This window comes from Aotus nancymaae, unplaced genomic scaffold (assembly GCF_030222135.1).
Source record: "Aotus nancymaae isolate 86718 unplaced genomic scaffold, 86718_ANA_hifiasm-v0.15.2.pri h1tg000004l, whole genome shotgun sequence".
NCBI classification, from domain to species: domain Eukaryota; kingdom Metazoa; phylum Chordata; class Mammalia; order Primates; family Aotidae; genus Aotus; species Aotus nancymaae.
The window spans coordinates 25,495,565-25,519,835 of NW_026988415.1; the positions used below are offsets into that span (position 1 = coordinate 25,495,565).

The following is a 24,271-nucleotide window of genomic DNA, read 5'->3' on the forward strand; positions in this document are numbered from 1 at the left end:
GGATTTTCCCCTTTTTATGGCTGAATATTATTCTGTTGTGTATATACACCACATTCTCTTTATCCATTCATCCATTCATGGATACTTAGGTTAATTCCACTTCTTGGTTATTGTGAATAGTGCTGCAATAAATATGAAAATGCAGATAACTCTTCAATATACTGATTTGTGGTTTTTTTTTGATATATGCCCAGCAATGGGATTAGTGGATCATATGGTAGTTCCATTTTTAGTTTTTTGAGGAACTTCCATACAGTTTTTCATAATGGCTATGCTAATTTACATTCCCACTAACAAAGTGCAAACATTCCCTTTTTTTTCTGCATCCTTGCTAACATTTTCAATTATTAAAATAATGGCTAAGAAACATCTATATCAAATTTGTCTCTGTATCTTCTACTAGGTAGTAAGAGGGCTAATTATTCTCCTTTCCTCTCCCCATTCCCAGTGATTACATAGACTATAGTACATATGGATGACTGTTTATGGATTTTTGTCTTCTTTATTATTGTATGACTTCCCATGCCTTCTGTGCAATAAGTATATGTGTATACTCTACAACATAATTGCTAAGTGACTCTAAGGTCCCAAGTTTCCTGTTGTGCTATGGAATTTCTGTTAAGCCCATCTTATTATTTCATAAGGATTTTAATAATTAAGTGATGATTACATACTCAATGATTTTTGTGTGCTTGGACTAAACTTATCAAATTCTAGTGCTGTTTGCATTTCACCAATTCTATCTGGTTGCAATTGATAGCTTTGTTGGCTAATTGCTATGTTAGTATCCCTTCCTTTGGTTTGAACAGTAGATTTGGTGTTTACTGATTAAAAGATGTGAGAGAAGGCAGAGACAGGTTGGAGGCAATCCTACTGCTCATAGATAGGGTGAGTTGAAACTCTGATTTCTTACTTTCTACATTCTGTGTTTCTGTACACTTGACTGCATCTGTGCAACAATGGTGATGTTTGTTAGAAATATGGGCATAATCTCCAGCAATGATTCTTCTGAAATGGAAACTACCTGTTTGGATTTGTAGGTTCTGCTATATTTCATCAATTGCATCACTTCTCAATCATGTCATTTCTGTTTGTTTGTTTGATCAGTGCACCTTTGCTCACATCTGAATGTAGCTGTATAAAACCAACATGACCTTTATGCCTTAGCAGTTCATGCAGGGTCCTGTAAGCTTCCGTTGATTAATTCTCCACAGTCATCTTTTACATAGACACCAATTACACAACTGTTACCCAAACACAGACTGTCCATGATTTGAGAATAGCCAGATAATTCAATCTTCCAAAGATCCAAATGACTTTGGTATTATCCCATCTTTGTTGATTTTCACATACTGAAATTCACTTTACCTTTGGAGGTGTGGATAATTGAGAGTTGGAAATAAATATATCCGAGGATTACATTAAGTGCATTTATTATTCAAGATATGATGTGGAGATTTCCTTCATACAGTACTATTCCTAGGGCACATTTTGTACAGAGAGGAAAATAGAGACAAGATAAGTTGGGTGACTTTTAGGAGTTGATGATATATTATGGGTGAGAAATGGGAAAGGTGGCTTGCCTATAGGAAAGATAAAAGTAGTAAAATGAGGGTTGGAAGACTGCCAGAGATAACTATCTGTCTCACATTTTAGATGAAGACTGGCTCTGCCTTTAGTGCCATTTGAATCTGCCTTTAGTGCCATTTGAATTGTTCATCTGGGTGATGCTTCAATAAAGAAATGCATAGTAATTGTGGTGATTCAGGTTTTCAGGTTGCTAATGAGAGACACAAGTCTTTCTAAAAAGCAGATCCATCCTCCTGGGAGGGTACAATGTGTAGAGTTGAAGATTACACCATATAAATTAGAACTTGATTACAGGTTGCTTATATTGTTCACTCACAATTTTATTCTCTAGTCTGACCAACACACATTGATCAGAAACCTATTAAGTGCTAGCTGTTACAATGGTGAGCCATCTTGAACTTGGTTCTTGCCCTCGGGGCACTTCAGTTCATTGGGGGTTATTTTTATGGACAAACAAATAATTATATCTTGGCATAAGTTCTATTAATGGGGAAATAGCCACTGATCTATTTTTTTACTAACAGCTTCACTGAGGTATAATTTATATCACATAAAATTTGTCCATTTAACACTGATTTTTAAAAAAGCATACATCAGATTATGCTACTTCCCTGCTTGAAATTCTTCAATGGGCCTTCTGTTGCTGTAGAAAAAAGGTAAAACTCTTCCACCTGGCACCTAATCTGTCTTGTCACTCATTCTACTCTACACAAAATTGCCTTCTGACTGTTCAGGGAAGACATCAAGCTGTTTTTTGCCTCAGGACTTTGGCATGTACTGTTCCCTATGCATGAACTCTCCCTGATTCATCATGTAGCTGAATCCTTCTCCCCTTTCAGATCATTGTTTCAAAGTCACCTTTTCTGAAAGTCCTTTTCTGGCCACACTGTGCAGACTTCCACGGTATTGACTTCCACAATCTGCCTTCTCTTTATTCATTGTCCCAGCACCTGTTCTATCTCCATGGCAATTATCATAAGCTAGGCAAGTCTGGTCTGTCCAATACAATTATAAGGTATTTAAGGACACTAACCTCTGTTTTCCTTGCTGTGAAGTGAACAAGTTGTTGGACATACAGTGATATATATAGAAAAAAAAACTTACTATAAAGACCTTTAGAGCAGTGCTACTCAAAATGTGTGCAGATTAGTGCTGGTTCATTGTTCATTACCAGTGTGAGATGATATAAGGAAATAAATGGAGGGTAAATATTTATCAGCCTTCATAGGAATTTGACAGGGTAATATTATGGCTGTCGAATGTAATACTAAAAAATATTGAACTTACATTTTATACATCTTATTTTGCTTGTTTCATTTTTTAAGTCATTTATTTTTGTTGCATGTTTACTGGTACCTGAAGATCTTGGGGGAAAAACTGGTTCTTCTTCACAGATAGTTTAAGAAGCACTGTGTTTAGAGGACATGATCTGAGCGCTTGAGGAGAAGATAGAATGCTTTTAATTCATCTCACTATAACATTGGGCAGGAAATTATCTTTCCTTGTTAATTTCAGGCAGGGGAGAGAGAGAAGAGAGACACAGTACAATGGTTGACTATAATAAAAGCATTTTGGGTGAGAGAGAATAGGAGTCTCAGAGTTGGCTACTTTAAGCTGACAAATGCCTGTGGCTTTCTAAATGCATGGCAGGAAGTTGAATCCCAGCCTAGTCCCAACTCCTCATTCCCTTGGTGTTGTATGTCCGATTTCCATTTGGAGAAGAAAGTGAATCCTGAGCCACCAGAGAAGTCGTGCACCAGGAGAGGTGACTGCGCTCCCTTGCATTTGGGACCAGTGGGAATTTTTCCCTTCAAGCCCACTTCCCTTGCCTGCAAAGCCAGGCTCCAGCCCAGTGCGCTCTGTGTTTACATGCCATCTGCTGAGGTGTCAGTCATCACAACACGTGGCTTTGAGAATTTGAATTTTTTATTTAGAACATAAAAATGGCAGAACAAAGGAAGGGAAAGCAGAGAACAGAACAAGAAGACCTGGAAGGGGAAGAGAGAAGGGAATAGTTGTTATTGGCAAGCAAAAGCACATAACTAAATCTTATTTGAACTTGTTTTCTCTTTAAACAAAACAGGCCCTTCTCTGTTTCAGGTACAGTCTGAGATCTGGTAAGTTGCAGAGTTCACTTCTTCAAGCTTGTTGAAGCTCCTGGCTGCCTGTTTGGGTTCAATTTTATGAGTAATGCTCTTGTTTTAGTAAAATTTTGGAAAAATTTTACTTCCATTATTATTTTCTGGCATAGGTGAGGTTGGATGAGCAGGGAGAGAGAAGACAAAGCATGAGAAAAAAGGGAATGAAAGTGTATGTGTGTGTGTGTGAGAGAGAGAGAAAGAGAGAGAGAGAGAGAGAGAGAGAGAGAAAAGAGGGACGAAAAGTGGTTAGACAGCAGGGAGTGATGGAGATGTAATTGCTGCCTGTTAAGATACAGTTCATATTGGGCTTTGGGATCGGTTTTTTCAAACCCAGATTCACAAAAGTGCCCTTGTTTTTAAAAGACTTTTTAATCTCTGATCACTTCATCCTCATAAATTTAGAGCTTATGCTTCATTTATTTACATTTGTGTGTTTTCAAATGCTCTTATGTGACCTTTGTGGTGCTAGCTTTCCATCTCATTGAGAAGCTTGGGTGGGTAAAGTGGGATGAGCGAGGTGCTCTACCCAGAGTGTTACCAACCTAGATAGAAAACCTAGTTTGGCAATGGATTAGCTATGAGACTTTGGACAAGTTATATACATTTTCTGAGTCCATTTCCTGATCCGTAAAAGGCTTAGAGAGGTGGGTGGACAAGAAGTCTCTCCTCATAGGAGTTCTGAGAAAATTAAATGAAAGTTTAAAGGAAACAGCTAACACAGAGAGGATTATAAGATACATGAGCTTTCTTCTATTTTTTTCTCCTTGCAGAATGACCTGTTTGATTGCCTGTAGCTCTCTACTGCTGACAGCAGACATTACCTAAATTCCTCCATTTACAGGATCAGCAACTGTCCCCAACTCTGGGACCAGTCTCAACCTAGCAGGGAAACTGTCAGGTCTTCCAAGGCAGTGGTTAATTGGTGCAACATTGAATGAGCCCTGCTATGGCTCATGTTCTCCCCTGGGTACTTCAATTGTTTGTGGGTCTTTTGTTGTTTTTTTGTTTTTGTTTTTGGTCTTGTTTGGGAGGTGATGAACATCTGTTGTTGGATCATACAATCCAGATCCAATTTGCCTTGTGTCATCTGCTAGACTGTTTTTGATTGATTCTTCAGATCCTCAGCTCTGTTTAGAACTTGGCTAAGAATATGCAAATCTATCTTGGCTTTTGCCCACCTGGACTGATTTTAAAGCTTTAGTCTGCCTTGTAACTTTATACGCCCAAGGATAATGGGGCTCTGGTTTTGCATCCCTGTTTGTGTCCTCAGCATTCACCCAGCTAATGGGTCTACACTCTCACTCCTGGCCTACCCTGGTCCAAACTGAACTCCAAGAGGGGAGAAGTGTAGATCTAGAAGTGACAGTGGTGTGTTTTCTAAATTTTAGTCATTAATATACCATTTTTACAGTTTTTTGCCACATAGGTGGACCATCTGAACTATAATTTACTAAGTATTTTTATTTACATTGACTAAGTTTCTTTTATCTATATATATACTTTTGCCTCATTCCAAGGAATGGTATCTATACAAATCACAGAATTGCTAGGATAGTTGTTTTTATAATATGTATTTAATATATGTTCAAAACTAATACTAAGTTAAAAGAGTAGTTTTGCTATATAATATCTAAAATCATCTCAGGTAAATTTTGGGAAATAGTGATCTTGTCTAACTGCATTTTACAGATTGACAATCAGGTTCAGAGAGGTTCAGTTTGCCATCTCACTAGTTAGATGAATTCTTGGGATTCAAACCTGACTTCTACCTCCTAGCTTAGTGTTTTTTTTTTTTTTTTTTTTTAATTACACTACACTGCCTCCTGCCTTTGCATAGATTCCTAATATTACTCTAGGGCTCTACACACAGTAACTGAGTTACCATTGCTGACATATATGAAAAAAACTAAATCACCCTACACAATATGCCTGGCAATGGAGTGTAAAGCATCCGGATCCAGGACCTTACCATGAGAGAAAGAGAGGCTGCTTGACTGACAGATGGTACATATGATGGCTACCTCTGGGACTAACGTTGACAAACAGCGCCATGTTAGAGAGAGTCCTGGGAGAGAAACCAATAGTTAACTACAGAACAACTCCTAAAAAATGACATCACCAACTGATACAAGTATTTGTAAGAGACTTACTTGCTCTATTGGGATGTCCACTTCTGGCCTGAGTAGATCACATCTCTGGGTTGTACTCCTGGTGGAATCTTCTGTTTCTGGGATTTCAACAAGTTAGAATTTTCTGCAGCTCATTGCCCACCCTGAAATGTACATCTTGACCTGTGAGAGGCCTCTGTTAAAGCATCCATGGAATATTCAAGTCTTCTCACTTTAGGATTGCTACCAGGGGAAGTTCCATGTAAAAGTACAAAGAAGTCTTTGCCAGATAGACAGAGCTCAGTATCAAAGGGAACTGTAGAAAGTGATTCCAGGAAGCTTAGTTACGTAGCTTAAGTATTCTTGACTTTACATTTGTAGAATACAGCAATGGTTTTGTGCTGTTTGTAATACCAAGACTCAGATTGGACTTTGCTCTTCTGTATATAGATATCCATCCTCAGCTTTCATCCAGCTGGCTCATCTTGAAAGGAAACATCTTCTTATGAAGACTTCCCCTTTTCTTGACCAACCAACTTACTTCTAAATAGTTTTGGTTTACTCTTTCTGTGTGTGTGTGTGTGTGTGTGTGTGTGTGTGTGTGTGTGTGTGTCTTTGATGGAGTCATTTGAAGTAATTTTCATCTGCTTAAAAAAATCTGGGAACCATGGACCATGGTAGGAATAATTTGTCTTGTTATAATTATCATCAGAGATGAACAGCAGCTCCTATCTCTATTGCCCAAATGCAATTTGATATGGAGTACAGGGACTTACATGGCTGAATTCAAATGAAAAGAAGGTCACTAAAGAAAGAGAAGGGGTGGTAGCTCAAAGCATGGTAAAGGAAATCATATTTTCATTACTTAGACTGACATGATATTGTACCTTACTTTCTTTTTGAAGGAACAGACTTTGTTTGTTCTTGTAGTAGACATTCCCCCAAAGTTTCATAATTCTCAGTTGTGTGTATAGGATTCAGTTTACCCTTCTTTTCCCCAACCTTGTCCTAGTGATTTTCTCTTTCAGTTCTATTACTCCACAGACTTTAATTTTTGTCAGGTCTGGATCTCAAAGTTGCAATAAAAGCTTATCTAAAAGATTGTCAGTAGGCAACGGATATATTCTTGAGATAATGGGTGCCCTATTTACCCTGGTGTGGTTATTGTACATTGCACGCCTATATGAAAATATCTCATGTAATCCACAGATGTATACATCTAGTATGTACCCACAAAAATAAAAAAAATTGAAAAAAGTTTGTCAGTAGAAATAAGGAGACGTAGTTGGAATTATAGAATGGGAAAGGCCTTTACAGATCATCGGTCATCGTAGGCCAGCTGAGACAGCCATTCTTATGCACGGCTCAGATCTCCCTTTAAGACAAAACCTGCCTCAAAGAATTAAGTTAGCTGACAACCTCCAGCTTCAGGTACCTTCAGATCTGCCTCAGTTTTCAAGTGGAAGGCGTGTGCTTTCTGGGCTGCTGCCAGCTAATCACTAAGGAAAGTCAGAACGTAATGACTTGCCATTTGGAAGAAGCAGAAGACTCCTCTGTGAGGTATCTTTTGCACTGATCTCCCAGTTGTGTTGGCCAAGATTTTATCAGTGCTACACCACAGTCTGAAGCTTTTGCTAATAATCTTGCTTCCTTTCCTCTTCTGTTACTGGTATAGACCTGTATTGTGGTCTGAAGCCCTCCCTGCCTACTTATGTTTCTTTCCCTTTTATCTTTCACAGGTATTACTCCCCATAAATATCTTGCACTTCTAATTATTATCTGCCTTCAAATGACCCATCCAACACATCAATGCCTGCCCCCTACCACGCCCACCTGAGTGTTAAAGTAAGGAAACTGTAACACTGTCTGTAGATGTGAAGTGACTTACACAAGATCCCTTACCTTGCTGGTAGCAAAGTCAGTTTGACAACCCAAGCTTTCTGATCCCCAGTTCAATGTTATATCTCAAACTTAGTCATTCGTGTATAATAACAACCATGTATGCAAAACCCAGATTTTACTATATCTTTTTATCCTTGTTACTATTGTTTACTTGAACATTAAAGACACACTTTACTTTTGTTAAATCTCTATTTTAGCCCATTTGAAGTAATAGTATCTATAAAATTTCAATTTTGATGTGTTAGTTTTATATATTTTTCTATTACATAGTAAGGAAATATATTTTCATTAAAATAAAAAAGATTGCATGTGTATACTACCTAAAGTCACCTCATGCATGGTCAGTGATTGGTGAACCCTGCATTTTTAAACACTGTGCTATATAACTTGCCGCTTTGTAGGACATACAAAGCAAAAGAGAAGGAAAGAGAAAATAAATGAAGGAAGAAAAGGAAAGAAGAAAGGAAGGAAGGAAAACAGAAAAGAAAGAAAGAAGGACAGCAAAATATTTATTGGTGAGAAAGAAATGACAAAAAGTCATCAATAACTGCTTCAGGTACCTTGTCGTGACATCCATATATTCTGCTAAGCCACAGTCTAACCTCCATTACATTAAAAAAAAATCCTTTCCTTATTGGTTGCCTAAAAACCAAATTGAAAATATATGGATGCAATTTAAGAATCAAGATTTCTCTTCCTAAAAGGGTAGATTCATTTATTCCCAAAATGGACTGAAGTGCTCCACTTAGAGCAAGTTATTGGAGAAAAATGCACACTACATTTGAAAGCAGTAGCTCTAATCTGCATCTTACAAAGTGTTTGAATGCACATACTCTTAAGAAAGAGGTTTAAGTAACATTTCCTTTTTCATTTAAAAATATTCATTATTAAAACCAAATAAGATATTTTCTTTGATTTAAAAAATGTAAGAATATAATTACAGTAGTCTTTCATCTTTGTTGCTATTCTTCTGGCTTAAGAGCTTTATAATGATCATGATTCCATTGTGCTAATTAAACAAAATAGCAGTTAGAACTCATATTATGTAATACCTTAATAGATTTTTAGTATTATAGTGACAATTTAACATTTCTCTTTCATTTCATGGAGATGGTATTATTCAGAACCTCTGCCAAATGGATATTACTAATTTAGAAGCAATTTGTTAATTCCCAAACAAATTGTCCTTTCAGAGAACGAAAACGTATAAAATAACCTTAATGAAATACTAGCTTCTACAGTGTCACAAATTTTAAAGGTATGGGAAGTTTGAAAGTAAAGATTCAAGTTGTGTTTTATGTAAGTAGAAAAGTGGCTATACATTTTAGCAGGGTCATGTAATGTACTATGTTGAAATCTACTCTGGCATCTGGCTAAAAAAGATTTGGTAGTTGTCTGCTTCTGAAAGGACAAATGCAGTACTGATGTGCACATATACTTGAATCAATTGGGAAAGAGTCAGTTTCCTGTGTCCCCTATTCCATGATTTATATTTCAGACCCGATTAAAATAGTTTACATTTCAAACCAAAATCGAATCTAAAAATAAGTAAAGAATCATATCAAATTATTTGTTAAATGAGGAAAGAATATAGCTGCTTCACAGCTAAAACAATGACAGCATAATTGAAAGCAAGGCTATTGCATTCAGGTTTTGGTAGTTACTGAAGTCATTTCTCCAAGTTTCTAGAGAATGCATTGGGTACTTCATGTATTTCCTTTTTGGATGATTACAGAACAACACAAACTAAATAGGATATATTGCCCAGGGACACTTGCTTGTTCTTACCAGGTTAGCGAGCATGTAGTGATAACCTCTTGAGTGTTTCCCCAGGATCACAACCTGCAGAAAGAAGAAATAAGACATATTGCTTATTCAAGAAGGGCATTTTCAATTGCACAATCAATGGGGTGGCTAGAACAAATGCCTTTAAACAAAATGTTAGATCTTTTATATACAGAAAAATCACAGTTAATTGGACCAGATTTCTTGTTGTTGCATTTCGCTTTCAACTAGATAAAACAGGAAGACTTGCTAATATCAAAGTTAAAATGTCAAAACAAGGGGGGAAAAAAAAACTCCGTAAGCTTCCAGGTCAGTAGCATCATTGTCATTTAAAATAGATGACAAAAGTGATGAAGCTGAATATCCCCCACCCCTGAACTCGATTTCTGTACTTAGCTGTTGAGATGGAAAATCAGCTGAACTCTGCATACAAAGTAGAAAATAGAATGTACAGTATGTTTTTTTTTTTTTGTTATCTGGAATGCTAAGGGAATAGAACACTCAAGGAATGGGGTTAATGGGATTTTCAGGTTAACTGAGGTTGCTTTTGCTTTTTGAAAACTTTTCTCAAATGCTTACCTTCCTTTTCCTGACTTAGTATGAAAGACTTGTGATCGTTTGTATAGCTTTTGCTGCTGATCATGATGCCTTAGGGCACTGAGGGGGGTCCCCTCGAGGACACTTGGCAATGCCTGGAGACATTTCTGATTGTAACAACTGGGAAGGGTGCTATAGCATTTAGTGAGTAGGGGCCAGAGATGTAGCTAGAAATCCTGCAATGCTTGGAACAGCCCACACAATAAAGAATTCTCAGGCCCAAAATGTCAGTAGTGCTGAAGTTGAGAAACCCTTTTTCAGCATCATCATTCTTATCCTAATTTTTATGAATAATGCTGTATTAATACAAAGACTAATAATAGGTTTGCATTAATAATAGGCTTTGTATTAATAAAAATGTACTTTGTATAATTCACGAAGTACATTTTTATTATCTCAAAATTTATGAGTGGCCTGAATATTTTCTAACCAAATGTATTGGTTATAAGTTAGAAGTTTTTGACTAAAAAGTTGCTGTTTATTTCCTTGAAGCCAAATTCAGCAAAAATTCTGGTTAGTTGAGGATTTTTATTGAGTACTGACTGTGTGCAAAGTACTACGATGAGTACCAATGGAGGGAACCGGATAACATAGAGGTTAAAGACACAACCAGAGGTGGAACCAGGTTTTGTACTGGCTTAAAGCTAATGTAATTTAGGATGTTTCTTTTAAAAAATATAAAATTATAAATGTCATAATTTGGAACAAGGCCTTGGAAAGAAGCTGTACAAGTGAGGGGCCATAAAGCTTAAGCTTTATGATAAATTCCTCTCTGGATGCAGCTATTAAAGGGTTTAGAACAAAGTGAGAAGGCCTCAAAATTGCACACATATCAAACCAGAACTATACATTAAAGGTTATAAGTCCATCTGTCCTTATTTAAGTACCTCATATATGCCAGGCGTGGTGCTAAGGGCTTTAGATGTATTTAATCCCCAGAACATTTGAACAGATTAAGTATCATTAGTCTCATTTTACAGATGAGGAATTCAGTCAGAGAGAGTTTACATATTTTTTCCAAGGCCACACAGCTAGAAAGTGGTAAAGCCGGAATTGGAATCTGGGTCCATTTGCCTCTAGAACCCATACTCTTGGCAGTACTTCACATGGTTTCTAAATATATGGTAAGTACCAAATGCTAGTAATTGCCATAAATTCTTGGACAAGTGGAAGAAGAGATGTTTAAGGCCTGAGATGAACAGGGAAGGCTTCATGGTGGAGGCCATGTTGAAGTTGACCCAGAGAACTAAACCATACATTTGACTATGATGCTGGCATTACAAGCCCTCAAACAAGTCATTTTAAGTGTGTGTGTGTGTGTGTGAAAGAGAGAGAAGGGGGGGAGAGAGGGAGGGAGGGAGAGAGAGAGAGAAAGAGAAAGAGAGAAAGAGGACAAGAGAGCATGGTATTTGATTAATTTAAAATATGAGCCACATTTCTGACTGATTATTTATGGAGGAAATGAAAGGTTAATGAATGTCTTGAGGATGTGATTTTTCATGCTTCCATGACACAAAATGAGCTGTTAGGTATCTTCTGGGATGTATTCTTCAGTGTCCGCTTGCGAGAAACATCCTTCCTGGTGACATTTGTTAACTTTTGGTGGCAAGTTGGGACCATACATTTGTTGAATTTTTAATTAACTGACAACCCTCAACATAATAAAATCAGACGGTTTTGAGTTCTGCCAGAAAAATGAGCAGTATTCTTAAAGACATCTGGCAGAGCTTAGAGAGGAGTAAGGAAGGAAACCCAAGGAAAAGGAATATCTCTTTCTCATCGGAAGAGCTTAGTGTTCTTTTGTGCATAGGGAAGTTGAGAGGGAGCAATAGAAAACACCAATGTTGTGAAAAGAGCAGCCAATGAGAACCCAGGACCCCAATCTTGTCATTTGCTTATTGTTTGTTGCCTATCTCAGCAGTGTTGCCAGGATCAAAATGGATAACGTATACAAAAGTGTTTGAAATGTGCATCATGTGTAAATATGTGATGCTATATAAATGTGGGAAGGGGTCATTCATTGAGGCATTGTTTTTCAGGTTCAGAAAAACTTGGAGCTATCAAGATACCTGCTTTAATTCAGGCCCAGTTTGGTCTGCAATTTACTTATTTGAAGGTAGTTCTCTTATAACATCACTCTTTCAAAATTTAGCTTTAAACCGGAAGAGATAGGAAGCTTATCTAAAGATAGGAACATTTAAGTGTCACAAAGCTGATGCCTTGAAGCCCATAATTAATTTCTCATCCTTACTTTCAGTGACTGAACTCTTACTTAACATACGGTTCTTACCAATCTTGGTTTTCCAGTTCACAGTAAATTAAAAGCTGCAAACTAGAAGGAGTGTGTGTGAAGGGAGGGACTGATATTAGAAAGAGGTACATTAGTAGCAGAGGAGGTGACAGACTGACTTAAAGGAGAAAGAAGAAATGAAAAAAGGTGACAACATCATACTACTGCACAGTATAATCATGGATGTTCCTTGTGAATGCCTAAGTCATCAGGCTATGGTTAATTGTGTTCAGTAATCTCTGCTGAAAAACCCAGGGATATGTATATTTTTAGGGAAGGTTTCCATCAGAAATGCTCGGTCCTAATACTTAAGACAGTAAATTTCGGTTATCTTGAAATCTTATGCGGAGCAGCTACGATCCCACTGATGTGAGCTAAAGAAGGCCTCACTGCCAAAAGTGTCATATTTTGCAATTGGTCTTTTTTGAATTTTTGGTACAGGGCCTGTGGGAATAGGGTGGGATGGTGGGATTGTACTTAGTGTGATGCATAATAGAACAAGTTAATGGGAGTGGTTCTTGTTCAGCTTGTCCTAAATCTTTGTTCTTTCCATCTCTTATAGATGAACAAGGTATAAATTGTACCCTCAGTTCCTTAATGACTCTGGTAACCAAGAGAATATTCAACTTCACTTTTACAGTGATTATAATAGCTCTTTCTGAATTAGTTTCAGAACTTCAAGTATAAAAGTTGTTTTTATAGTCGACCACGAAATTTAGGGAAGAAATAGCAAGTCTCCAAATCCATGTTCTGTATTCATTTTGTTTTTGTAAGAGTTGTTGGAGATGATGGATGGCTTGATGTGATAGCAGATGTAATAAGGGGAAATGTGTAAAATGTAGATAAAATTGATTGTTTTAAGGAAATTTATTTTTAATCCTCACATATAGGATCTGAAAGAAAAAAATGCCACAATCCTTATTCACTGAAGCTTTAACAGCAGAGTTTCATTTGCAGAAGAAAGAGCTCTTAACTTACTAACACACAAAGCCAAAGAAGTTAGTGAATCATAGTTAACCCATTTTGGGAAGACTTCCCCTTACTGGCCCCCCTCCCCATATCCACTCGTCTGTGAAATTGGGGGTTGGGTATCACTGAGTAGTTAAAAATAATTCATAAAATATTCATTTGGTTTTCTGTGTAAGAGGCCCTTTCCTTTTCAATTTAATGTTTAATCTAGACATTTTCATAATTTTAGAAATTTGAAATGAAATTGCTCCACAAGACTACTTGAGAGAGGCCCACAGATCCGTTGGGAGGCAAAAGCATCTGTTTTTCTATGCTCACATTTTAGAAAAAAATATGTGTGTGGAGAAGTGTGTATGTTTTTTCCCCCCTTAGATCCATCTGGTATGCAGATTAGGTTATTTGTAGACCTAAGTATCTCCTTGTTTGGATTTTCTACATCAGCGCCAAAAAAGGATCTATGTATAAAGATTGATCTTGCTTTGAGTACAGAACATGCCTTGATGCTCACCTTACTCTGTTTCTCTTTGATTTAGGCATCCTGTAAATGTCTGAGGGGCTAGGAGAGAAGTGTGGGTGTGGGGGATTGCTGCTTTAATTCACCAAGTTTTTCTCATTTATTGTATGAATACTTTCTGCTTAAGAAAAAGCTATTAGACCACATTCTTTATGTTCAAAGAAAGGACATTTTTCAGTCCCCCTCATTTTTTCCCACTTCTGTAGTTAAACTAAAAAAAAAAAAAAAGATACTGTTTGTCCTGTGGTATCCTATTTAAGTCTGGCTGTGTTGGGAATTGAATGAGAGGTGTGCTACAGAAATCAGCCTTAAAACATGCCACACTTTCCAGAAGAAATCTTCCATATGATAAAAGGCATTCATCTTCATGAATAAACCCCCTAAGGTACTAAATTGCCTGAGTCTTCATAAATACATACCAGAAGTCAATTCTGCTAGAATTATTTTCCAATAATCTTAATCTGCATACACATGCTCTCCTATAACCAAATGATAGTGCTTCATATTGCAGTCATCTGACTTGAATAAATGTGCTGGTTTAGTGAGGCAGAGAATAGCCCATCACCCACACCGAAGTCAGCCCAGTGGCAGTGGGGGTGGTACAGATGGAGAAAGAAAGGCTGAAGCTTTTCATAAAGAAGGAAAACGGAAGTATTAACCAAGGAATCTCATCAATGCTTATGCTGTCTACAGGGAAGCTTATGCAGAGAGAAGGCAATTGAATAAGGCATCAAATAAAATGCTAGGATATGAGGATTAGAGAATAAGGATTTCAACCAAAGAACATGTCTTCAGGAAGTTTCCCTTCCCAGACTTTAATATTGCATTCCCCATGACTCAACGGAATAAGTGGAAGATTTAATGCTAAACAGCAGGAGAAGCAAAGAACCAATACAAATAAGAGGCAATAAATCGCCATGAATAAATTAAAGGAGCAACAGATTATTCTTGCTATTGGGGATAAACAGCCATTTAAATACATGTTGACCTTTGTTGGAACACTTCATTGTCTTAATCCTAAAACAGTATTTCTCAAATTTCACTCCTCCACAAACTTCCTTAATGATTTTTGTCTTATCTGCATAACACATGACTATTACTTACTTAATATTTTTCTCTTTATAGCTATTCACTACTTAAATCTAGTCATGTCCAGAGTGATAATATCAATGAAACTGATACAAGAAAACAAATACAACTGTATGAAAATAAAATGTATTCATCTACGTGTCACTGAAAATCCTCTTGTGTACCACCAGGGATGGTAGGAAATATTGCCTTAAAGCAGTCATAGCTTTAGGGAAGAGAATGTAGATCAGGTTTCCCTGTCCTGATGAAAGGTTAGTTTGCCATTTATGGTTGAAATTTTAAGAGTATCTTCATCGACTTTCAAAGCTTCTTGAGTGTTGTAAAAGAGCAAAATGATGGACAGAGTTTGGAAGGTAGCAGATTATGCCTGGGACTGGGTAAAATGACAAATCTGGAAACTTACAAAACCATTTCCTGAGGCAATTTAGATGTACTTTGACACACAGGATACCTGCAGCTTTGATCAGCTAGAGTCCTTGGTCATGGGTCCAATAATAAATACTTTAAACCCCTGGACCTTTCCACCAGCCAGCATCCTGTAAAATGATGCTATTATACTGCATTTCCAAATGCTGTTCTTGGAGTAATTTATCCAGAGGATTTTTCATGGTACCCTGTTTATATTTGGAAATATTCTAGATTCTTTTGGAAGGCAGAATTGGAGTGATTTTTACCTAGTATTCAATCTAGAATATCACAGCAAAGAGAAATTAGTTTCTCTTTAACACGACCATGTACATGACTTTTGTAGCTTCTCTGATATTAGCTATCTCCCCAAATTAGCAAGAAATTTATTTTAGACAGTAAATTTTAAATGACAGAATTCCTGATATGTTCTTTTATGAAATTTACTGTGAACTATTTATATATTTTTATATTCACATTCACAACGTTTGGTTTAATATTGACACCCTTATTCTAAATATCAAATTGTATCTTTGTGTTCTCTATAGATTTTTCAAAATCATTAGGGCCCAAAGCAATATAATCATGAATTTCTGACAGACCTACTGGAAGGACGACTGTATGGGTACTGAGCCGCAGGCTTGAGAGTGCCAGTGGACTCATTACTTTGATTTTTTTTTTAAAGGAATGGCACCATCTGGTATATGGCTGACTACTTACTCAAATATGTGTTATTTCCAGCCACAGCTACTTGAGGGTGGGTGCGATAAAACAAGACTTCCTTCATTGGCTCCAGAGTCACACCTTTCCATCTTTAGGTATTTATTAGGAACAACAACTTGTCACACCTAAAATGACACCTTACAGGGTTTAAACTTGTAAGAGTCTAAAACTCTTTATAAATGTTATCTGAGTTGCCCTTAAAGCCTCAAACAAATTGGTATTTATTAAAGGTGATGTACTAGAAAGAGCCATGAACCTTGCAGTTGCCATTTACTTATTAGTTCCATTATTGTGTGCAAAATTTAAGCATGGCTGATAGGGTAGTGTATTAGAGACCAAGTCCAGCCTAGAACAGCGGAGCCTCTGAGTGGGGAGGGAAGAGAAACATACAGGGATGGAGACGATGGGATGGTCTCCTTTTGAACTCCCTAATTATGCCTCTTCTATGCATTTTGTATTTGTGCAGTGCTTCTAGCACTTGACATCTTCATCTATGAGATTTTCTGACTGCTGAAAGAAGTGAGCGAACGTATTTATATTTTCAAATAAAAGTAAATATCTCTGAGAAACCTAATGTGTTCTTTGGGCCTTTGATTTTTCAGGATAATTGCTTACTTGGCAGGTTTCTCCCTCTACTGGGAGCCATGTCATCTAAGTGGATCTCAATTTGCAAATGGATGACAAATGATAGAGGCTTAGTTTATGGGAGGCAAACACAGAATTCTCTTAATTCACAAATGTTTGGTTTGGTCTTTCACTCTTGCTATTTGTATTTGGCATTATTTTCCCCACTCTGCCAGCTCATCCACCTTTCTGATCACAGTGACACGCTAACAGTTCAAGCACCCTAGGCAGGATTATAGACTTTCAGTGAAATACAGGGGGCTCTTGAAAGCCCACTGTTAAATATTCAGAAATTTTGTGAGCCAGTTATTAAACCATTGGTAGCTTGAAATCAGCCATAGTGAGAGTACTAACACCACAAACATTGAACAATGCTACAAATCAGGGCTTTTTATTTTGCTCTCTGGGAGCCAGTTTTCTACCATACCAATGGGTCCAGAAAGAAAATTGATTAAAATCCCAAGTGGATGGAAGGGCTGCATCTATTAACCGTATTTCATTATTCTCTTAGTGAACATTTTTGAATGTCTGCTCTGTGCCAATTCTGGGGCTAGACGATGGAGATACAGAGGTCACAGTAACCTGGTCCCTAGCCTGGAGGATCTCACACTTGAGTGGGAAAGAAAGCCAAGCTAACAGACAATTATAACCCAGTGGGAGAAGTGCGAGAACAGAAATATGTACAAGGTACAACTGAGGAGAGAATGATTAACTCATAATTTGCTATAGATAGAAAGTACTTTGTCTCCAACTGAAGATCTAAAGAATTTTTTCCTGTAGCTTTTATAAGTGGGAACCTGACAAACAGGTAACTTAAATAGAATGCTATTTTGAAAATGAAGAGAGATGTATTTTAGAGGGCGATTTCTCTTGATTTCAGAAGAACCTCGCTGTTTTACAGTGCTTACACACTAGGAGAAAAATTTTTATTGGGAGCAACTATAAGCATTTGGTATGATGGTATCCAGGGCTGACTCCATAAGAATTGGAGTGGTGACTGGAATGATTGGTGAAAAAAGCTAAGTTATAGGGGGTATGAATGATTAGATAGTAAATAGAATGGTATCTGCTAAAGACAATGTAACCAGCTTTGCCAGTTATAAGCTGTGTAACTTTAGACAAGTTACCTAACCTCTCAGCCTCAGTTTTCTATCTGTAAAATAAGGATCATAATAATTGAGAGGCAGTGGAGTAGGGTAGTCGAAAGTACAGAAGATTGCCTGACTTAGAGTTCCTACTTTGCTATATGACTTTGGGCAATTAACTTAAACATTCTGGGTTTCAGTATCCTTATCTGTAAAATGGGTCTACCATTAGTACCCATTTCATAGAATTGCAGTGAGGAATAAATGAAATAATGTATCTATAGTTCTTAACAGAGTGCCCAATGCTTATCCTATATTAGTTACGTTCTCCCTTCCTTATTCTTTATTTCATTGCCTCTTCCCTTCATCCCTCTCTGCAGAAATCACATCCATCCCTCAAGGCCCAGCTCATATGCAGTTTCCTCTCAGAAGCCTTCCCCGATTTTTGTTCCACAAGCTCAAAAGGTAGAGAAGAGGTTTCCTGCTGCTGTGAGATGGTGGCAGTGGAAATGCATCATTACTCAGGTGCAGAGGAGTATTGGCGCCATTAGTTAGGATAGCACTGGTCTGGGGGTGGAGGGAAGGAGTTGAGGTTTGTACTTGGCATTCGGGCATTTGAGTTGAGAGTGCAAAAAGGACAAGAGAAGCTGGGGGTAAACTGATAAAAAAGTATCCCGCACTACCACCTTTCTGTGTGCCATCCCCTCCTGGCCCTAGCATTGATCAAAATCATGAACTCATACTCTACAGTAGGGGAAGGGTGTGTGTGTGTGTGTGTGTGTGTGTGTGTGTGTGTGTTATAAAGGGGGGCTCCCACCCAGAGACAAAGGAGCACAGGTCATAACCTAACTGGGCATGTGCAGACATCACAGTGTTTCTAATATAGGGGAGAATGGGGGTTGGAGGTGGGCAGTGAGAGAGGTGAGAGCAATAATTTGGCAGTCAGTAAGATGGATCTCTCCTCCGCATTGTAGAACACCACCTAGGTGTCTTGGGCTGCCCTACTCTGGCATTAGCATCTGGATCTTGGCCTTATTCATGCTTCATTTCAGGAGCAGGGAAGCATAACTATTCCAAGCTTTCTTACTTGAATCCACAGAGGCCTTGGGGTATAGAGAGAACACTAAAGAACATCATCTACATTCCCTGGAGGCCCAGTCTACATGGTTGTCTTAGGACAGTATTTCTCAAAGTGTGCACTACGTGGATCACCTGGGCCATCTAGAAAATGCAAGCACCTCAGCTCTTCTCCAGAGACGCTAATTCTCAAGTCTGGGTTAGGGCCAGGGAACGTGCATTTTAACATCTCATCTTTGGTGATTCTGATGCACACTGAAATTTAAGAACCACATTTCCATCTGATAATAAATTCACTTTGAAAAGCTAAAATCAGGACCCTCGATGACAGGATCCTCATCAAAGGGGATGGGAAGGGACACACTGAGTCTATGAGGTGCTCCCCAAGGGAGCACCCATGGTAAGTCCTGGGTAGGCAGGGAGCAGCATGAGGACACTCACTCAGACTCCTGGGAAAGGAGCCAAAAAAAGAATTTCTGAAACATTCTTGTTTTAAACAGGACTCTCCTAGAGGCAGACCCTGAGACAAAGATTTGAGGGCCAGTAGTTTAATTGGAGGTGATGCTACAAAGCACTGGTAGGGGAGCCAGGAAATGAGATAGGGAGAAGAAAGAGGACAAAACGGTGCATTAATCAGCAGATTACCTTTGGGACCTCTGGAGGTGATGGACAATACACCCTCCAAAAGGGCCAGAAAGTTGGGGTCTTTGACTTTCAACTCCCATTCACCATTGGCTTATAACTACTTTGGGGATTATTAATTCCTTTCTAACTCTTCTCACTTGTCTTACTCCCACGCTGAGAGAAAGTCTTCAAGAGGAGAACAGCATGTGCCTACAATAGGACGCTATTGGCAGGTTTAGGAAAGGTTAGTGCTGAGGGGAAATGGTAGGGCACCAATAGCATCTGCTGTACTGCAATCACCTTATGTCACATATATAACACTTTAAAGTTTATATATTGCTTTGACATATATCACTGCAGTTGATAAAACAAAACCATGAGGTGAGGAATAAAGCACAATAATGATAAGAGTGGACTCTGGAGTCAGATCAACCAGTTCTTCCCCTTTCAAGCTAAGGTGATCTTGCACAAGTCATTTTACCTCGCTTAACCTCAGTTTCCACATCTGTACAATAGGAGTAACTAGGACACTCACTTTTGGGTTATTGTGAGGCATAAATGAGAAAATGCTTTTAAAATTCCTAACAGAACACCTGCAATATAAGGGGATTCAACCAATGCTGCTTCCCATTTTCCCATCCTTATCTCTACTTATCTCTTGTACTCCACAGCATACATGGTGTGTGGCACTAGGGTAGTTCTCAGTAAATGTTTCACAGCCTGGGCAATATAGGAAGACCCTACCTGTAAAATAAAAATTGCCTGGCATGGGAGGGAGGATCGCTTGAGACTAGGAGGTCAAGGCTACAGTGAGCAATGATTGCGCCATCACACTCCAGCCTGGACAATCGATCAAGATGCTCTCTCTCTCTCTCTTGCTTTCTCTCTCTCTGTATATGTTATCTATATAAATATTCTGGAAGTCTCAAACAATAGTACATCCTGAAGAAAAATCCAGATTGCCTATGAATCAGTAGAAAATGGTGCTATTTAAAATAATAGAAAATCGGAGAGTCCAAGATGACCGGTTAGGAGCAGCTCAGGATTCCAGGTCTGAGTGAAAGCACAGAGGGTGAGTGGATGCCGCATTTCCAGACAGATTTTTACTGCCCACAGACCAGGAGATTCCCAGGCGGAGGAGCCCCACGGGTCACCAGGGCGGCTGTTTTGGCCAGCGCGGCTGTTTTGCCTGCGCCCCGGTGCAGCGGCTCCCAGTGCAGAGTAAACGAGACTGTGTCACCTCTTAGCTAGCAAGGGTAGCTGAAACAGGGAGCCAGGCCAGGAGATTCCCAGGCAAAAAAGTGCCACAAATCTCAGAGCCGCAGTTTCAGCTGGCGCAGTGGGTCACCGCATGGGAAATCACACAGATCCCGGCGCCTATTCAACAGGTGACCAGGTCACCTGGTAGAGAGCTGACCATTCAACTAAAAAACAAAAGGCTCTGAGGCAGGGAGCCAGGTGATCAGGCCCAGCTGGTCCCACCCCCACAAAAACAAAAACAAAACCAAAAAAACAGCAATTGGAAACGCTCTGGGTTGATACTTTCACAGCAAGCACAGCTGAACCCAGGACGGTCCAGCTCTGTGGCAGAGGGGCATCCACCATTATGGAGGCATTCTACCACTACAGAGACAGTCCGCCATTCCTGGGGCAGCATGCAGTTGCCAAGGCAACCCGCCGTTGCCAAGGCAACCTGCCGTTACAGAAAGAGTACGTCATTACAGAGGTGGGCGACCGTTCCTGAGGCAGTTCTAACTACACCCATATAAACAGGACTGCAGGGAAGTTCACACAGCAGCTGGGTGGAGCCCACAGCAGCTCAGCGAAGCCTCTGCAGGCTGAGAGTGACTAGGCTGCCTCCTTGTAGGCATGGCAGCCCTGAAGAAAAAAAAAGGCAGCAGCACAGTGGAAACTCATAAAGCCCTAACTCCCAGGGACAGAACACCTGGGAAAAAAAAAGGGGATTTATGAGTCCTGCTGCTGCAGACTTAAATTTACCGGCCCAGCAGCTCTGAATGAACAACGGGGCTCACAGCTCAGCACCTGATATAATATAAAGGATAGACTGTTTCCTCAATCAGCTCCCTGACCCCCGTATATCCAAAGAGTCACCTCATAAAGGAGAGCTCAGACTGACATTTGGCAGGTATCCTTCTGGGACAAAGCAGAAGAAGAAACTGGTAGCAACCTTTACTGTTCGGCAGCTGCTGCAAGTGATCCCCAGGCAAGCAGGGCCTGGAGTGGACCTCAGCAGTCCTACAGCAGAGAGCCCAGACAGTTAAAAGGAAAACTAAGAAAGAGAAATAACTTCATCAACAACAAACAGGATGTCCACTCAGAGACCCAATCAGAAAGTCAACAACTACAAAGCCGACAGGTGGATAAATCCACAAAGATGGGAAGAAACCAGCGCAAAAAGGATGAAAACACCCGAAACCAGAACACCTCTCCTCCTACAAGGGATCACAACTCCTCACCAGCAAGGGAACAAGACTGGACGGAGAATGAGTGTGATGAAATGACAGAATCAGCCTTCAGAAAGTGGGTAATAAGAAACTTCCGTGAGCTAAAAGAACATGTTCTAACCCAATGCAAAGAAACTAAAAACCTTGAAAAAAGATTTGACGAAATACTAACGAGAATGGACAACTTAGAGAGGAATATAAGTGAATTGATAGAGCTAAAAAACACAACACGAGAACTTTGCGAAGCATGCACAAGTTTCAACAGCCGAATTGACCAAGCAGAAGAAAGGATATCAGAGGTCGAAGATCAACTCAATGAAACAAAATGAGAAGGCAAGATTAGAGAAAACAGGGTAAAAAGGAATGAACAAAGTCAACAAGAAATATGGGACTATGTGAAAAGACCTAATCTACGTTTGATAGGTGTACCCGAATGTGACGAAGAGAATGCATTCAAGCTGGAAAATACTCTTCAGGATACTATCCAGGAAAACTTCCCCAACCTAGCAAGGCAGGCCAATATTCAAGTCCAGGAAATACAGAGAACACCACAAAGATATTCCTCAAGAAGAGCAACCCCAAGGTACATAATTGTCAGATTCACCAGGGTTGAAATGAAAGAGAAAATACTAACGGCAGCCAGAGAGAAAGGTCAGGTTACCCACAAAGGGAAGCCCATCAGACTCACAGCAGATCTCTCAGCAGAAACCCTACAAGCCCGAAGAGAGTGGGGCCGATATTCAACATCCTTAAAGAAAAGAACTTTCAACCCAGAATTTCATATCCAGCCAAACTAAGCTTCATAAGTGAAGGAAAAATAAAATCCTTTATAAACAAGCAAGTACTCAGAGATTTCATCACCACCAGACTGGCTTTACAAAAGCTCCTGAAAGAGGCACTACACATAGAAAAGAACAACCAGTACCAGCCACCTCAAAAACACACCAAATGGTAAAGAGCATCAACACAATGAAGAATCTGCATCAACCAATGGGCAAAACAGCCAGCTAGCATCAAAATGGCAGGATCAAATTCACACATAACAATATTAACCCTCAATGTAAATGGGCTAAATGCCCCAATCAAAAGACACAGACTGGCAAATGGGATAAAAAGCCAAAACCCATCAGTGTGCTATATCCAGGAAACCCACCTCACATGCAAGGATACACAAAGGCTCAAAATAAAGGGATGGAGGAAGATTTTCCAAGCAAATGGAGAGCAAAAAAAAGCAGGAGTTGCAATTTTCATCTCTGATAAAATAGACTTTAAAGCAACAAAGATCCAAAGAGACAAAGAAGGACATTACATAATGGTAAAAGGATCAATGCAACAAGAAGAGCTAATGATCCTAAATTTATATGCACCTAATACAGGAGCACCCAGATACATAAGGCAAGTTCTTAAAGACTTGCAAAGAGACTTAGACTCCCACACATTAATAGTGGGAGACTTCAACACACCATTGTCAATATTAGACAGATCAACGAGACAGAAAATTAATAAGGATATCCAGGACTTGAACTCAGACCTGGACCAAGCAAACCTAATAGACATTTACAGAACTCTCCAGCCCAAATCCGCAGAATATACATTCTTCTCAGCACCACATCACACCTACTCTAAAATTGACCACATAATTGGAAGTAAATCACTCCTCAGCAAATGCAAAAAAATGGAAACCATAACAAACAGTCTCTTAGACCACAGTGCAATCAAGTTAGAACTCAGAATTCAGAAACCAACCCAGAACCGCACAGCTTCATGGAAACTGAACAACTTTCTCTTGAATATTGACTGGATAAACACTGAAATGAAGGCAGAAATAAAGATGTTCTTCGAAACCAACGAGAACGAAGACACCACATACCATAATCTCTGGGACACATTTAAAGCAGTCTCTATAGGAAAATATATAGCAATAAGTGCCCACATGAGAAGCAAGGAGAGATCTAAAATTGACACTCTATCATCAAAATTGAAAGAGCTAGAGGAGCAAGATCAAAAAAACTCAAAACCTAGCAGAAGACAAGAAATAACTAAGATCAGAGCAGAATTGAAGGAGATAGAGACACGAAAAACCCTTCAAAAAAATCAATAAATCCAGAAGCTGGTTTTTTGAAAAGATCAACAAAATAGACAGACCACTAGCCAGATTAATAAAAAAGAAAAGAGAGAATAACCAAATAGATGCAATAAAAAATGATAAAGGGGATATCACCACAGATGCCACAGAAATTCAAACCATCATCAGAGATTATTACAAATAACTCTATGCACATA

At 38.9% G+C, this 24,271-nt stretch overlaps 1 protein-coding gene across 5 annotated transcripts in view; it reads right to left on the bottom strand.

Moving 5' to 3' along the window:
• Positions 1-24,271, bottom strand: part of GRIA3 (glutamate ionotropic receptor AMPA type subunit 3) — a 335,194-nt gene that overhangs the window by 126,351 nt on the left and 184,572 nt on the right. For all 5 annotated transcript variants that reach the window (XM_021676443.2, XM_012475444.3, XM_012475435.2 and 2 more), the window contains one exon: positions 9,530-9,583. In XM_021676443.2, coding sequence (XP_021532118.1) covers positions 9,530-9,583 — 54 coding nt within the window. The remainder of the gene's footprint in view (positions 1-9,529; positions 9,584-24,271) is intronic.